Raw genomic sequence first — 16,404 nt, 5'->3', positions numbered from 1 at the left:
TAAATAAATCTATGATGTCATGTAATATGTTAATTTGAACCTCACTTCTTACTGTGTGCCTCAGCCATATCACAGTTTTTACTCTTGTTGAATACAGCTCCAGTCACCGTTTATAACGTTTGAAAAGTCGTCATAAAATTTTTGAATTCTTTTATGGAAGTAATATAGCAGAGTTGTAATGCATCTCACTAAGAAATGCAAGATTTTTCCAACACCGTGTTGTGATAGATAACTGCTTACACAGATCATTGTTACTAGTTTTATAAACAAAAATTACATAAATTAATATTAATGTAACAAAGAAGTGCTGTCTTCTCTTTTTATGTGTTTCTGTTGATCATACTGGAAGCTGTACCTGACAGACAAAAAAACTGGCCTTTTCACACGGGCATTGTGAATTTAACATGTTTATAGATCATCTTTAGCCTTCTACCTGCTTAGACATGGTGGATTTTAGTTTATACTTGACTATGACTGCCTCAATCCTACTGTTAGCTTAACTGGAACAGTCATACAGGGAATAGGAAAAAAAGTTGAACAAAGCAGTGCATTATTTCAAGATATTCTGCTATGACAATTCCCACACTCAACTATTTCTTTGTTCAACAGATGAAGTTCAATGTTTTACTGCGTTCTTACTATCCCATATCAACCTTTACTTGAGATTACTTAACCAATGCCAGCCACCTAGTATGATTAAATTTAATCTTGGCCCTCACAGCCAGAATCATAACTCGAATTATATGTGAAATCTACATCCCTGTAGCATGAGAGATAATTGCATGCACTATTCAGAAGAACACCTGCAATTAAGTAAACAGATTATTGCAAAACCAATCTTGAAAACTGTGAAGACATACAATACAAAGCACTACTTATGAAATAGCTCATGTAGAGATGATGTGAGAAAATCATGACTAATAATATTTATTCCCAACTCATTCACATTCATTTTATTGAAGAAAAGTAGGACTAAGCCAGATAAGATCAGTAACTGCAATACTCACTGTTGTCAAAGTCTGCCCATGAATCATGAGCTTTAATGATGAGATTCTCATAATCAAGTACGGCAAATCCATAGACAATGTGTGTGCAGAGGTTTGCATCAATATCTTCTGGAACATATTTTCCTAGGCCCCGTCTGTACCATGCCCAGTTGGTAAAATAGCACACAACTTTGAAGTAACCTGAAAGAAATGTGTCTCAAATAAAATACAAGGTATTAAATTCAGTATTCTGAAATAAGTTCTAAGTAACTGATTAAAATAAACAAGAGGAGGTATTACTGTCCAATAAAGTGTCAAAAGTAATAAAAGGAAGATAAGGTAATAAAATGAAAAGTGATAATCAAATCATAGCCCCATTAGTAAGTTGCAGAAATAAAAGTAAATTACTACCTGATGTTTAAAGTTCAATGCTAGAGTTATAAGGCTGCAAGGAAGTACCTGAGATAGGTGGACCCTGAGCTGGTGGTGCCCTTGTAGAAGTAGTTGTTACAGGTTTCACTGTAGTGGTTGTTGCCCATGTCCATGGTGGCTTGGTTGTTGGTGCAGCAGTTGTCCAACTTGTACTCATCTCTGTAACAGGTTTCTGTGATGAAGCAGCTGGGGCTTCACTACCACTCTCCATGTCTGTACATTTGGCATTTTCTGGCCAATCACAAATCTTCTCCATCTGGATAAGAATGCATTCATTACATATTACAAACATATTTAATACAAAATTAAATACAAATATAGTAATCACAACTTTTCAACTATTTAACACAGTGTTCTTCTTTTACACACACATACTAAATACTACTTATGTTCCAACAATCCTTCACAGAGAAAGAAATCTATTTGCTACATCTTCTCGTGTATGCACTTGAATGACCATGGTAGTAAACTTCTACTCATTCTGGCTTAAACAAAAGTTAGAGAGAAGGATTAAGGTTTAGTGTCCTATCCGAAATGAGGTCCTTATAGATTGAACACAAGTTTGTATTGGGCAAGGATTGGGAAGACAGTAGTTGGCTAAAGTATTATTAAAAATTTTAAAAGGAATTTTGAAGCCAAACAGCATCTACATCAACATCTATTCTCTGCAGGCCACCTTAAAATGTGTGGTAGGTGGTACTCTGTATATCATGTTACTTCCCCTTTTTTTTTGGTCCAGTCATGTATGATTTGCAGGAAGAACAATTGCTGGTAAGCTTCCATGTACACTTGAATCTCTCTAATTTTATGTTCATGTTCTTTTTGTGAAATATACATAGGACGAAGCAACATACCGCTTGACTTTTCTCGGAATGTATGCTCTTGGAACTTTAACAGTAGACCATAATGTGATGCAGAACACCTCCCTTGTTGCGTCTACCACTGGAGTTCATTGAGCATCTCCATGATGCTTTTGCACTTACTAAATGAACCTGTAATGAAATGTGCTGCTCTTCTTAGGATCTTCTCTATTTCCTCTGTCAGTTCAGTCTGATATAGTACCCACACTGACAAGCAATATTCAAGTATCAGCTGAACAAGTGATCTGTAAGCTACTTCCTTTATAGATGTATTGCATTTCCTGAGAATTCTTTAAGTGAATCTCAGTCTCATATCTGCCTTACTTGCGATTAATTTTATGTGATCATTCCACTTCAAATCACTCCATGTGCATACTCCTAGATATTTTATAGAAGTAATCACTTCCAGTGATTGTTCTGGAATTTTTTAATCAAACAATGAAGGGTCTTTCTGCTATGAATTCACAATAAGTTACATTTGTTTATGTTGAGGGTCAGTTGCCACTCACTGCAACACCTGCATTTTGCTGCAATTTTCTAACGCTGTGACTCCTCTTTATACAACAGCATCATCTGCAAAAAGCTCGAACTTTGGACATTGTCTACTAGGTCATTTATATATATTGTAAAAAGTAATGGTCCTATAACACTCCCCTGGGGCATCCCCAAAGTTACTTTTGCGTCTGAAGACTTCACTCCATTCAGAATGACATACTGTAGTCTGTTTGCTAGAAACTTTTCAGTCCAGTCACACAGTCACTTTGACATTCCATATGCTCATATTTTATTGAATAGGCAGCAGTGCAGAATGGTATCAAATGCCTTTCAGCAGTCGTGGAACATGGTATCTATCTAGGCACCTGTATTTACTGCTTTCTGTGTTTCGTGCACAAACAGAGCAAGCTGGGTTTCACATTATTGTTGTTTTTGGAATCCATGTTGGTTCCTATAGAGGAGATGTTCAACCTCCAGAAATGTCATAATATGTGAGTATAAAACATGTTCCAAAATTCAATAACAGATTGACATAATGGTTTTAGACCTGTAGTTCTGTGTGTCTGTTTGACAACACTTCCAGAAAATGGGAATAACCTGTGCTTTTTTCCAATCATTACGAATGGTTCACTTCTCAAGAGACCTACAGTACACTCCTGCTAGAAGAGGAGCAAGTTCTTCAATTGTTTTGAGCTATGATGAAAAATTTCAGAGGTATTTGTGGACTATTAGGCATGGAGTTCAGAAAGTTTTCACATTATTATGACGTGTAATACATATTTGAATGTATTACTAGTAATGGAAACCGGCAAGCTTTCGGCAAGAAGGATAAGAGGAAGATTAGATTTTAATATTTTGTCAATAACAAAGTCATTATGGGTTGGCAACATGATTGGAATGAAAAAGTATGGGGAAGATAAATGGGTGTGACCCTGCTTAAATAACATTCTCATCATTCGCCTCAAGTGATTTAGGAAACCAAGTAAAACCTAAGTCAGGGTGCTTAGGCAATGATTCGAGCCCCACTCTTGTTGAATACAAGTCCAGTGTGCTGAACATGACATCACTTCACTCAGTAAATCTTTGAGAAGGTATGATGCTTGGACTGATGTGGTAAATATGGCAATCTATGTATGTATGAAAAGCTGTGAGGTAATCTTATTAGTGAATCAATATGTGCAAGAGTATCAGTCATATGATGTAATGTAATGTTGCTCACATTCTACCATACAAACTTATTTTTTTAATGGTTCTTTCTCTGCACGGTGGAGAGGCTTAATAGTAATAACATTTGTTTTCTTTCTGTATTTTTATACATGTGATGTGGAAGATATGATTGGGTGTCTTAATTTATAAGTGTTGTAAATCACACTATGCTGTTTCTATTAACTATCAGTAAATACCTTCACCACATAAGAAGTGAGATCATTAGAGAAATATAATAAGTTATGCAATTTCATGTTATTTGTCTTTCAACTTCTGGACATATGGTCCCCTTTGACATCCATAATTATATCAAACATAAAATTTGTAACTTCTTTCATCTGCATTAAGTCTTTACCTCATTCCAATGGAGCCCTGCTGCACAGTCTGCTTCATGATACCTGCCCCATTGGCAATAGAGGTATCGCGTGCAGTCTCCTGGATAAGGGTTGAGGGCACCCTGATTACAAGGGTCATCTGGCTGAGCTTTGTGAACCGCTACAACAAAAATTTATTTATTATGCTTTACAGAATGAGAAAACAAAGGAAAATGAGTTCAGCACATAAAATACAAATTTTAGTTTCTGTATGCTCCTCAATGCCTCTGTTATGTGCTGAGTAACCATCTGTCCTTTTTCATTACTGTTATTTCATTCTGAATTTTCCATTGTTTGGATTTTGACTGTAACCATTGTAAAAACTTCTGAGACATAAAAACAGATTGCATCTACAACACAACAATATGCTACTGTGATACTGATTACATCATAGACACCTAATCAATGGATAAACAATACAGCAATTAAATAAATATTACTCTCCTGTTCTATTTATTCACATCTGGTACTTAACTGCCAGTTTTTAACATAGATAAAATGTCTCAATTATACCTTCATGAGGAGATGAAGTTTAATGAGGCTCTAACTGATGTTTTAATTATTCATAGAAGTTGGGATCTCCTTCAACATGTAAATGAAGGATTTACTTTCTTGAAATTAGCAGTATTCAGCATTTATATTTAATATACAAGACAGGAAAATGTGAGGAAGTATTACTAACTATAAGCTTTCTGTTTCAGAAAGGTTTGATCAATACATATATTTTCTTTATCTACAGGTTATTTAAGAATGCCCAAAAATTGAAAAACAGAAAAGAATATACAACAGATGAAATAAATGTAGAAAATTAATTTCTGAAGGCAATATTTTGCATAGGAGATTTACATTTGCAAAATCATAGCTGTCAAACATAGCAGATTCTATGGATATAGAAAACAACAGAAGTTATTTGTTTGTATGAGAAAGGTGACTAAGAATAATAAAATGGGATAGATTACTACTCACTACACAGAGGCAGCACTGAGGAGCAGACAGGCACATTTAAAGTACATTTTCAAGCTGTTTAAGCAATCAGACAAAGGCCTTCCTCAATCAATGAAAACACACACACAAAACTCACAAACACATGGCCAACATCATCTCCGGGCATGAAGACTATACCGGTCATGTGTATGTGAGTTGTGCAGGTTTGAATATGTGTGTGTGTGTGTGTGTCGGTGTGTGTGTGTGTGTGTGTGTGTGTGTGTGTGTGTGTGTGTGTGAGAGAGAGAGAGAGAGAGAGAGAGAGAGAGAGAGAGAGAGAGAGAGAGAGAGAGAGAGAGAGAGAGAGTCTGTCCAAGGAAGGACTTTATCTGAAAGCTTATTCTGCTTACAAATGTTCTTCAAATGTGCCTGTGTGCTTCTCAATGTCACATGCTATGTGGCGAGTAGCTATCTATTCTATTTCATTATTGTTACTCTGTTCTGAATTTTCCATTGTTGAAATGTGACTTTAAGCATTATAAAAATTGCTGAGGCATACATATCCCAGATTTTGTATAAAATCATTGAATAAAATGCTCAAATGAATTGTAGAAGTACTTGCTGTAGGGGAATAAACTGGGTTTTGGAGGATGTAATATTGTTTGCTGTGATCCAGCAAAAGGACTTTTACCAACTTATCTGTGTGTGTTATTGTTTAGTTTTTTCCGCACAGTTAACATGCCATTGTCATTAGCAAGCATCAAAGTTTCTGAAAAGGGCTTCAGTATTTTGACTATGAATGAACATGAACGGTGGGAGCATATCAAATACTGAACCTTTTGGGATACCACTGTTTGATGTTATTCCTCCATTTTGTATCCAGTTTTATTCTTATGAATCAATCTCTTAAAGTCACACTGTTATGTGCTATAAAGGTAGGGTGTTTATTCTTTCAAGGGGAAAGAACTGCCATCAGTTCTGTAACATTGCAGTTCCGCCAGTCATATTTTGTAATTGACACACATATCAATGACTACCATTATCTGATCTAAAGAGTTGTCACAAAACCTAAAAGTATTCTAGTCTTACATAATGGCTGTCACTAGCACCGAAGCTAGTGTCCAGACACTCACAGAAATTGAGGATAGAGAAGGAAAAGCAAATATGCTGAATTACATATTCAAACATTCCTTTAAAAGGTGATACAGATACTTAAAAGAGCTGAAATAACTAAAGGATTAAACAAGGCTCTAGAGTCTGATGGAATTCCACTCAGATTCTATGCAGAATTCACAGTTGAGTGAGGTCCCATTTTAAACATAGTGTTCCACAGAGCCCTTTAACAGAAAACTGTGCTCATTTTTTGGAAGGAAGTGCAGATCACACCTGTCCACAAGGCAGGTAGCAAACATTATCCACAAAACTACCATCCAGTTTCATTGACTTCCATCTGTTGTAAATCTTAGGATATGTTATGAGCTCAGATAAAATGAGGTATTTTGTATAGAATGCTCCGTATCAAACAGCAGGGTTTCTGGAAACAATCGTCCTGTGGAACCAAAATCATACTTTTATCACATAACATCCTGAAAGCATGGATCAAGGCAGATAGGTAGATGAAGTATTTCATGACTTCCAAAAACCATTTGACTCAGCACTGCATCAGTATCTATTAAAGAAAGAACAGTCATACAGAGTTTGTGACTGTACTGAGGATTTTTTGGAAGGAAGGATGCAGCGTTTTATCTTGGATGGATAATCATTGACAGAAGCAAAGTAACGTCAGGTAACCTAGCAAACAATATTAATAGAAACCTCCACTTTTTGCAGGTAACGCAGTCATCTGTAATAAAGTACTATTTGAAAAAATCTGCACAAATATCCAGGAAGAGCTTGGTAATATTTCAAAGTGGTACAAAGATTGGCAATTTGCTTTGAATGTACAGAAAAGTAAAATTGTTCACTTTGTAAAATGCAGGCTATCATGTCCTATGACTACAATATCAAGGACGCATACCTGGAATCAGTTGGCTCATACAAATATCTAGGCACAACAATTTGTGAGGGTACGAAATTCAATGATCACATAGGTGCAGTTGTGGGTAAGGCAGGTGGCAGACCGGTTCATTGGCAGAATAGTGGGAAAATGTAGCCAGTCTACAAAGGAGATTCCTTACAAATCACTTGTGCATCTGATCTTAGAGTATTGCTCAAGTGTGTTGAACCCAGAAGGGCATCATGACAGTCACAAGTTTATTTGACTCAAGGGATAGCATCATGGAAATGTTGGAAAATCTGAATTGGCAGTCTCTTGAAGATAAAGGCCAATGATCCCGGAAGGCTTACTTACAAAGTTTCATGGATCAGTATTAAGTGAAGATTCTAGAGATATACTATAGCCCCCCATGTATCTCTCCTCTAGAGACCTTGAAGACAAGATTAGATTATTCCACCATGCACAGAGGCATGTGAGCAGTCATTCTTCCTCAAGTTTGTACACAAGTGAAATGGCAAGAATCTCTAACATGTGTTACAATAGTACTCTTTACCATGCGTTTCACAGAAGTTTACAGAGTATGGGTCAAAATTTAGTTTTAAATGAAGAGGACCTTAATAAACTAAAGAAAATAACAACTTCAGTTATGTTATTGTATTCCTCTGCAGAGAAGCATTTGTCAAGGCAAAAATGAGATCAAGTGAACAAGTTGTTCTTATAAAAACTGGTATGTGTATACAGGGAGGGGCAAAGAAAAGTCGCCCAGAGAACAGGTCTACATGGAGTATTCGTCCACATCAATGTGATGTGTCAGTCTCTTGCGACAGGCAGTGAACTGATTTGGTAAGACTTTGAAGCATTTTCTGATGTAATGCAGACACAGTTTCTTGTGTGGCCGGACACATTTCAGGATGTTTTTTAACCTATCCAAAACAGATCCTGCCTGATGCTAGTTTTAGACTAAGCACTGCGTTGCACTCTTTGCTGGCACTTTGACACTGTAAAAATTCTCAGCAAACAACTGATCACACCATTTCTACGATTTTGTTCTCACGTAATTTTCCACAATGAACACCCACTGCTCTCCTATGAGTACCATCGTCCCCTTTGCACTGTTCCATTCACACTGACAGCCTGTACTATGCTCTGAACCAATTTGGGTCACATGGTGGGTGTACATGCAGTGCGCATGTAACAGATGTATGGATACATTCACGTCCAATCATATCCACTCATTCAGGCGAATTTTATTTGTAGTAGGCCACATTCCTCATAAGGTTTTGGAAATATCTGAAGGAATCAAACTGGTCTTCTTATAGAACCTATCTCTGTAGAGTGCCTCAAATCACATATACAGGGCGTTTCAAAAAGAAAGAGCAGATTTCAAACATTTATTTCTCAAAAACTACAAATGATAGAAACACAATTCAAACGTTTCTTGTCAGAGAAAGGTTCAAAGTTTTTCAATGGTCCGCGCAGAAGTTCCATGCAAATCCGCAGTGGCGCTGGCGTTTGTTTGTAGGAAAATGGCGACGACACCACAGGAACGATCATTTTGTGTGCTGCAATTTGCAAAGTTAGAGTCCATTGTTGGTGTGCAACGTGCATTCCGCCGTCAATTCAACAAACAGCCGCCTCGTCATAAGCAAATTTATGAGTGGCATCACAGATTCGTAGAAGATGGTTGCATCTGCAAGCGAAAAAGCACGGGTCGTCCACGCACATCGGATGAAAATGTCGAGCGTGTCCGTGCAGCTTACGAAAGGAGCCCTAGAAAATCCACGACACGGGCAAGTCACGAACTAAACATGTCTAAAACAACGGTATGGCGCGTTCTGAGTAAGCGTCTGCACATGAAGCCGTACAAACTGCAGTTATTGCAAGCATTGCGTCCTGACGACCACAACAAAAGGTTCGAATTTTCAACTGCAATTCTACAGGACATGGAAGAGGACAATTTTGCCGAACGATTAATTTTTTCAGATGAATCAACGTTTCACATTTCTGGTAAAGTTAATCGGCATAACGTACGAATTTGGGCGAGTGAAACTCCGAGGGACGTTATTCAACATGAAAGAGACTCACCAAAGGTTAACGTCTTTTGTGCAATTTCGGTAAACAAAGTTTATGGACCTTTCTTTTTCATGGAGAAAACTATCACAGGAACCATTTACCTGGACATGTTAGAAAACTGGCTATTTCCTCAACTTCAGGAAGATTCAAATCACTTCATCTTCATGCAAGATGGCGCCCCACCACACTTCTCTGAACCTGTACGACGGTACCTAAATAACACCATTCCAGGACGGTGGATTGGAAGAGCAGGAGCACAAGATCAATGTCATCGTCTGTGGCCTCCCAGGTCACCAGACCTTACTCCCTGCGATTTTTATTTGTGGGGGTACATAAAGGACTGTGTTTATGTCCCACCTATGCCCGCTACTCTTCAAGAGGTACGACATCGAATTGTTGCGGCCGTGAATTCGGTAACTAAAGACCAGTTGCGTCGTGTGTGGCAAGAAATGAGATACCGGTTTGATATTTGTCGTGTAACAAATGGTGCTCATATTGAGGTACAGTTTTGATATTTGTTGTGTAACATTTGGTACTCATATTGAGTGAAGGACCGTTGGAATTGTGTTTCTATCATTTGTAGTTTTTGAGAAATAAATGTTTGAAATCTGCTCTTTCTTTTTGAAACGCCCTGTATTTCTGTCCTATCAGTTTCGCTGTTGTCTGTTCATGCTGATTGCATATTAATGTTATTTATCTTTTCATTTACTGTATGTATGACATTTGCAGTGGGTGAACTATGTTAATAAGTTAGCTAAGTATCAAATTGTGTATTATAAACTGCTCAAGACTCATTGGAACCAGGAAAAACTCTGAAGATGCAAAACACCACTCTGGATATCAGTCAAAACACATGTAATTTTTGCTGCTTACGTCAGTAAATAGGACCACACTGTATTGATTGCATTTTTTGCATGGATGTCAAGATATGTGGGGGAGTCATACTTGTGATCATAAACACCAAAAAATTCAAACACACATTATGAATAACAACAATTTCATGGCCAGTTAGCTTATGTGGGGGTTTAGCTCTCAGTTAAGTAAGGGCTGGGCCGAGTCCTTCGTGAGACACCGAGTGGGAGCTCTCAATCCCAACATAGCATGTCCCAATGGCTGATAGCAAATGCTCCTGTAGATATGCAGGACAAGTACAAATAAGGCCTAGCCAAATAAGAAACCACATATCAACTGATAGAAAAAGGATGTTGGTGAACAGCCTCAGCGGTGGAATAGGAACATTCCCAATGACAGGGCTTACAAGTGTAGTTCCCCTAAATGCATGATGAAAACACTTTGCAAAAGACTATCCCAGGTGGTAATCAGTAATGGGAATCCACTATTGCTTTGTGCAGCACACAGAAGCTCTCTGATTCTGGGAGGCCTGTACCAATGCGCAAGCTGAAGTCAGAGCCATCTGGAAGTCCTCCCAGGAATAAGAGTGAGACTAACACACTAGTCAATGTAACAATATCTAATACAAGAATAAAGAAGTGTCACTATCTTGGAACAGTCAACATGCAAATCCCACTTGAGACTGGGAAACTAAAATAAACTATAGATAAGATGGAAAAACAAAACACTGTGATACTTGCACTACAGTAGACATTATTAAAGAATTCAAGCATTCTTTGGTTCAGAGAATTAGAGAATACTCAAAGGGAAAACTAGACAGATGATTGGAGTAAGCATACAGCAACTTGGCCAGCATTCTGTGTTCACAAACAAACAAGTGACTCCATAACAAACCTCATCCCTCCTTCTTGCAGACATTCAAATGTGCAAAAAAATTACATTGTTCAATGCCCATACAACCACAAACAGAGACAATCAAAGAAACCCTGAAAAAGTAGGCTTGTTTTGGGACCAGCTGAAGAATGAATTACAAAAAAACCCAACTGATAATATCAAAATCCTAAAGGGGGATTTCAACACAAAACTTTCAAAATATCACTGGCAACTACCCTGCTCACAACAGGCCAAATAAAAATGGCAGAAGACTTGTTGATGCATGTGCAGTCTTTGATCGTAAACTTATTTCTACTTACTTCAAAAGACATCCCAGGAAAAAGAAAACTTGGCACTCTCCACAAGAAGATTTTGGTGAGTTCTAGCTGGAGCATGTTGCAGTATACGAACTGAATACTAGGAAAATTATGAATGTAGAAGTGGTGTCAGGAACTAACTTTGGCTCACATAACTTCCATTAAATAAAAATAAACTGTCTCAGAACCGGGTTGTAAGTACTGATTCTGATAAACTAAAGCAAAATAAATCTAATTTTAAAGAGCTATTCTAATAGAGAAAAACATAGACCTTACAGGATATTTGGAAAAATATGGTACCTACTGCAAAAGAGGTAACACCTTTACAGAGGAAGTGTACACACTCATGGTGGACTGAAGACTGAAATAAGCCAATTGACCAAACAGCAATGGCCTATAGATTACGGGACACAAGCAAAACAGAAGATAAGCTTTCAGTGTAAAAAGAAATGTGGAAGCAGGCTGTATATACTCTCTGTACAGTCAGGAGAAAGTCTAGACTTCAAGAAAGTAATTGGAAACTGGCAATGGGCAACAAAGAAAACTGTGAGATCCTAGCCAAGTACTTCGAGAAACTGCTTAACTTAAAAACACAGAGAAAAAATGGCCAAGAATAATCACAAAGTAAACAAACAATGATTCAGCTCCTCCTATTCTTGATGACTTATGGGGGATAGGTGCGAAGTGAAGAACAAAAAGCCACCCGAGAAGACTTGATGATGGCAGAAATGTTTAAAAATGGAGGAGAAATCACCACTGATGCCTGAAGCAAAGAGGCACAAGTGATTTGGGAAACCAGAATATTACCCAGTAAATGAAAGGCACCACTGATTTTCCCACTATACAAAAAGGGAGATAGAAATGACCTGAACAATTACCATAGCATTTGTATCATATCTCAGGCTTACAAGGTACTCTCCAAAACACTGTTGGTTAAGCTGGTGCAGCAAGTAAGTCATCAAGCTGAATTAAGGAAAGGGAGATCTTGTGTTTGCCATATATGGAGTCTGAAAAGATTACTGGAAAATTATATCTCCTCTAAGAATATAGTGGTGGTCTTTGTCGATTTTAAGAAAGCCTACGATTAGATCAGCCAGGAATTATCGTATGACACATTAACAGAATTTGGAGTGGACCTAAAGATAGTCAATTTATCATGTAAACTCTAATGCAGATATATTCAAAAGTAATCTTCATGGAAGAACTCTCCAGATAGTTTTTAATTAAAACTAGGGTGAGGAACTGTCTGAGGTTATCTGAGAGTGAGTCAGGAAAGACTCATTGAACAATGTTCATATTGTAGATTCACAGAAGGGCAATAAACTGCCTTGAATTTGTCTAAGACCTGGCAATCCTATCAAGAAACACATAGACAACTGCAGAACAGATAAACATCCTAAAGGGAAAAGCAGGAAAATCTGTCCTCCAAATTTCTCTCAAGGAGCCAAAGTACACAAACAGCAACTCAATAGTATCTCATTAACTAACAAGAGAGTACAGTAAAATAGGGAAGTGGATGATTTCAGATATCTTGGTAAAATAGTATGAATGCCAACTAGCAAAAGAAAAGCCAGAAACAGCAGGAGAGAGAAGATGGCCTTTGCTTTTCATAGGACACATGTTCTATATAAGACAAAGACAGTTTTAACAAAAGCTTAACTCAAGCACTAAAGTGCACAATCTTGACTGCGTATGTGCAAGAGAATGCCTACAAATGACAGGAAAGGAGTGACTGATGGATGCTGAGAAGTCTGAACACAAGATCCTTTGGAAAGTCAGGGCTCCCAAGATAATAAATGGACGGTACAGCCTACAAGGAAGATGGATAACGAACAGCTGATGGCATTAGGAAGTACGAGTAAGGAAATGATGATTAAATTTCTATGGACTTGTGTTCAGGACACACACATCCCAACAAACAAAGCACATTTTTCATGTACTGAGCAACAGACCTAAGTCTCTGACAAATGATTCATGGAAGTATGGAATGAGAGCATTGGACTGAATCAGGATGATGTCTCTACGATCACTGTTCAACAGCTTTCAGAGCTTCCACAATAAGCAGAAGCAGAAGAGAGCCTGGACAGAGGAGAGGAGGCAGATGGGCAGAGAAAGAATGCAACATTTTTGACTATAGAAAAGGATTTCAGAAGTGACTCATAGTTACTTGATACAGTCTCTAATGGCCCAGAATGGTGTGGGGGAATGGATGTTGGTGTGGGGGAATGAATGTTTCTGTTTTTAAACAAAAAAAGCACATATTCTGCAGACAGAATTGAAGTATGTATGCATCTTCAGTGCAGTTTGGCAGTGATTCACTTGTAAATAGTGTATCTCCTTGAAAAAATTACAAACATGGCAGAAAGATGTAACATATGTATTGTATGATGCTGGCATGAGTTCAGCAGGAGACTAACCATATTTTAAAAAAATACTTTATGCGATCAGGTCCAGAAGACCACACACAGCTACAAGCCTCCTCTTCCACTGATTTCTATTTGTCACCAGTCCCCCTATATGTTGATATGAAGCAACTGGATTCCATACCTCCACCTTTTCTTTGGTCTGACATGTGGGCTTCTTCTGCAGTGAGTAAAATACATGGATTTCCCAGGTCACTGGTGTCTATCCATCCAAATGATGTCCCCTGCCCATATAAGCTGTTTTGTTCTCACCAGGCCTACAGCATCCTTTGTGTTGTAGATCTCATCCACTACACAATTATGCCAGATCCTCTGTTCCCCAATGATGTAATCTTGTACCAGACAACAGATATTCCTTATGAATTTCTGCTTAAAAATGAGAAGATTACTTAAGTCTTTCTTCCACAGAATCTGAGTTTCATGACCATGTATCCCTGAAGGCTGAATCAGTGTTTTGTATGGGTGGAAATTGAAATTCCTTAAGAGAATGTGTGATTTAAAAAGCTTATCAGACAGAAGTGGCTTGGATCCTTGCTTTGATTTCTTTGATTTCACATGATGCAACCTCTGTAAAGTTTATCCCCTGATATTAAGCCTCCTCTAGGATTGGGTTCTGACTATCAGAGATTGGAGTATGCCTCTTCAATAGGCATGAGTGCTCTTCATCACCAGATACTCAGTCACTGATTCATTCACAGTGAGACCTGTCTTAACCCTGCCATCTCAACACTGTCATTCATCTGCATTAACTCTTCCTCAGATTTGGACAACAGTGTCATTTCAACAGTAAATGTGAGATGTACAATTTTCTCATCTTCTACCTCAATCCCTTCAAAATTCTGATAGGAAACTTCCCTTATTATCTTTTCAAGTACCAGGATAGCCATATCCTTGTCTCAGTCCTGTCCTTATGTTAAGGCTCTCTATGACTTGGTTCCCAAGCTCCACTTTGCCTTTTGAATCAGAGACAAACTTGAACTACTCTGACAAGTGTATTGGGCATTCCAAACTCTGTTAGACATTTCATCAAGCTCTCCCAATGGATGCAATTGTAAGTCTTCTTAAAATCTATAAAGAGTTCATGAAGGTCTTCACCAATATTTATTTATTTATTACGTTGTAGCCTGTTGCTTATAATTTAAACACAGGCTGTATTCATTCATACACAAATTATTACTACCAACCACAATTTTTTTTCTATACATCAGCAACTAATTGTACTATAAACATCATTACATCCTACTTCCCATCACCACAAGTAATTCTGTCATTAACAAAAACTACACCTACTACAAAATCTAACTATGTCTACTCCTACTGTAACAGCAACAATAATTGTCTGCCACATTCCATAATTCACTCCATCACTGTCTGATCCTTAGGCATCCCCTTCTGGTTTCTTGGGCACTGCATGGGGTAATGTCATTGAATTTGCCTCCTCTGCTGTCTGTCAGCTTCTTGGTTGACAACTCCCATGGTCTGAGGGAGCATTGTTGCTGCCAGTGAGAAGTGTAGCCACATGCTGACTCATGTCGGCCTGGCTTTATTTCCTTGGGTGGCGAGACACAGTACACGGCTACTTTTCCATTCTGGTGTTGTTTTTACAATTGCCATGCATATGAAGTTGGCTGTTCATCTGCTGCAATTGCTTACCTCTGCTGACATCATCGTGTTGCTTCTCGATCTTCTGCTGTAATGCTGGAGATGGGGGTTGACAGCTAAGGTAACATGCTACTGAAGCTGTTCTTGATACAGCATCAGCAATATTGTCCAGAATTTGCCATTCTGTCTCACTTCACCATATTTCTTGGCTAGCTGATGCAGTACATATAGTTGTCCACAGTTAAATGGTCCTTTCTGAAACTGCTGTGGTATTTGCCACTCACTTCTTCTGCAAATGGTTGGATACGATCCAGTTTACAGTTGCACAACTGTTCAAAGCAGTCATTCAGGAGAGCAATTCCTCTGGGTTGGTGCAGTCCATTATGTCACCTTTCTTGTGTTAGAGCAAATGACCACTGTCTTTCAGTCTTCTCAGATTACCTCCACAATCCAGATCCTTTTGATTAGCTGATGAATTCTCTTGTGGAGTCTCTCCCCTCTGGCTAGAATTACTTCTGCTTGGATTCCATCCTTCTCCTGGACTTTTGTTCACTTTCAGCTACCTTTGTCTGATTCTTTATTTTATTCAGTGTGGGTGGCAGATGATCTAAATCTACAATGCCATGAAGTTGAAACAAGTACTGTTTCCATCTCTCAGCAATGTTCAGCTCATTGGAGAATATGGTACTATTATTTTTCTTGAAGAACTTTTGGCAGCTCTTGTATCGCTTCTTAAAGAACTTAACTTTATGGTACATAATTTATGCCTCCTTTCTCAAAAAATCTTATTGAGTCTCCTCTATCATTTCTTTGACTCTATTTATTAAATGGAAAATTCAAATGATAAAACTGAAAAATTAAGAAGGCAATGGGACGACTGGCTAACCCGCACCTTCAGGAAGCAAAGTTCCAACTATTTATCGACAGAATTAATTAAAAGCAAAAGGAAATGTGACATTCACCTGCTTTATTTCTTCATTGACAGTTCTTG

The 16,404-nt window shown here is 38.0% G+C and overlaps 1 protein-coding gene across 1 annotated transcript in view; it reads right to left on the bottom strand.

The window, feature by feature from the left end:
* The window catches only part of LOC124788421 (probable chitinase 10), a 231,877-nt gene that overhangs the window by 85,009 nt on the left and 130,464 nt on the right, over positions 1–16,404 (bottom strand). Inside the window, exons 22-24 of the mRNA XM_047255688.1 lie at positions 4,335–4,474; positions 1,446–1,674; positions 1,008–1,187 (exon numbers count right to left, since the gene is read on the bottom strand). Of these exons, the coding sequence (XP_047111644.1) occupies positions 1,008–1,187; positions 1,446–1,674; positions 4,335–4,474 (549 nt within the window). The remainder of the gene's footprint in view (positions 1–1,007; positions 1,188–1,445; positions 1,675–4,334; positions 4,475–16,404) is intronic.

This window comes from Schistocerca piceifrons, chromosome 3 (genome assembly GCF_021461385.2).
Source record: "Schistocerca piceifrons isolate TAMUIC-IGC-003096 chromosome 3, iqSchPice1.1, whole genome shotgun sequence".
In the NCBI taxonomy this organism is placed as follows: Eukaryota; Metazoa; Arthropoda; class Insecta; order Orthoptera; family Acrididae; genus Schistocerca; species Schistocerca piceifrons.
This window is presented reverse-complemented; position numbering and strand designations above follow the sequence as displayed.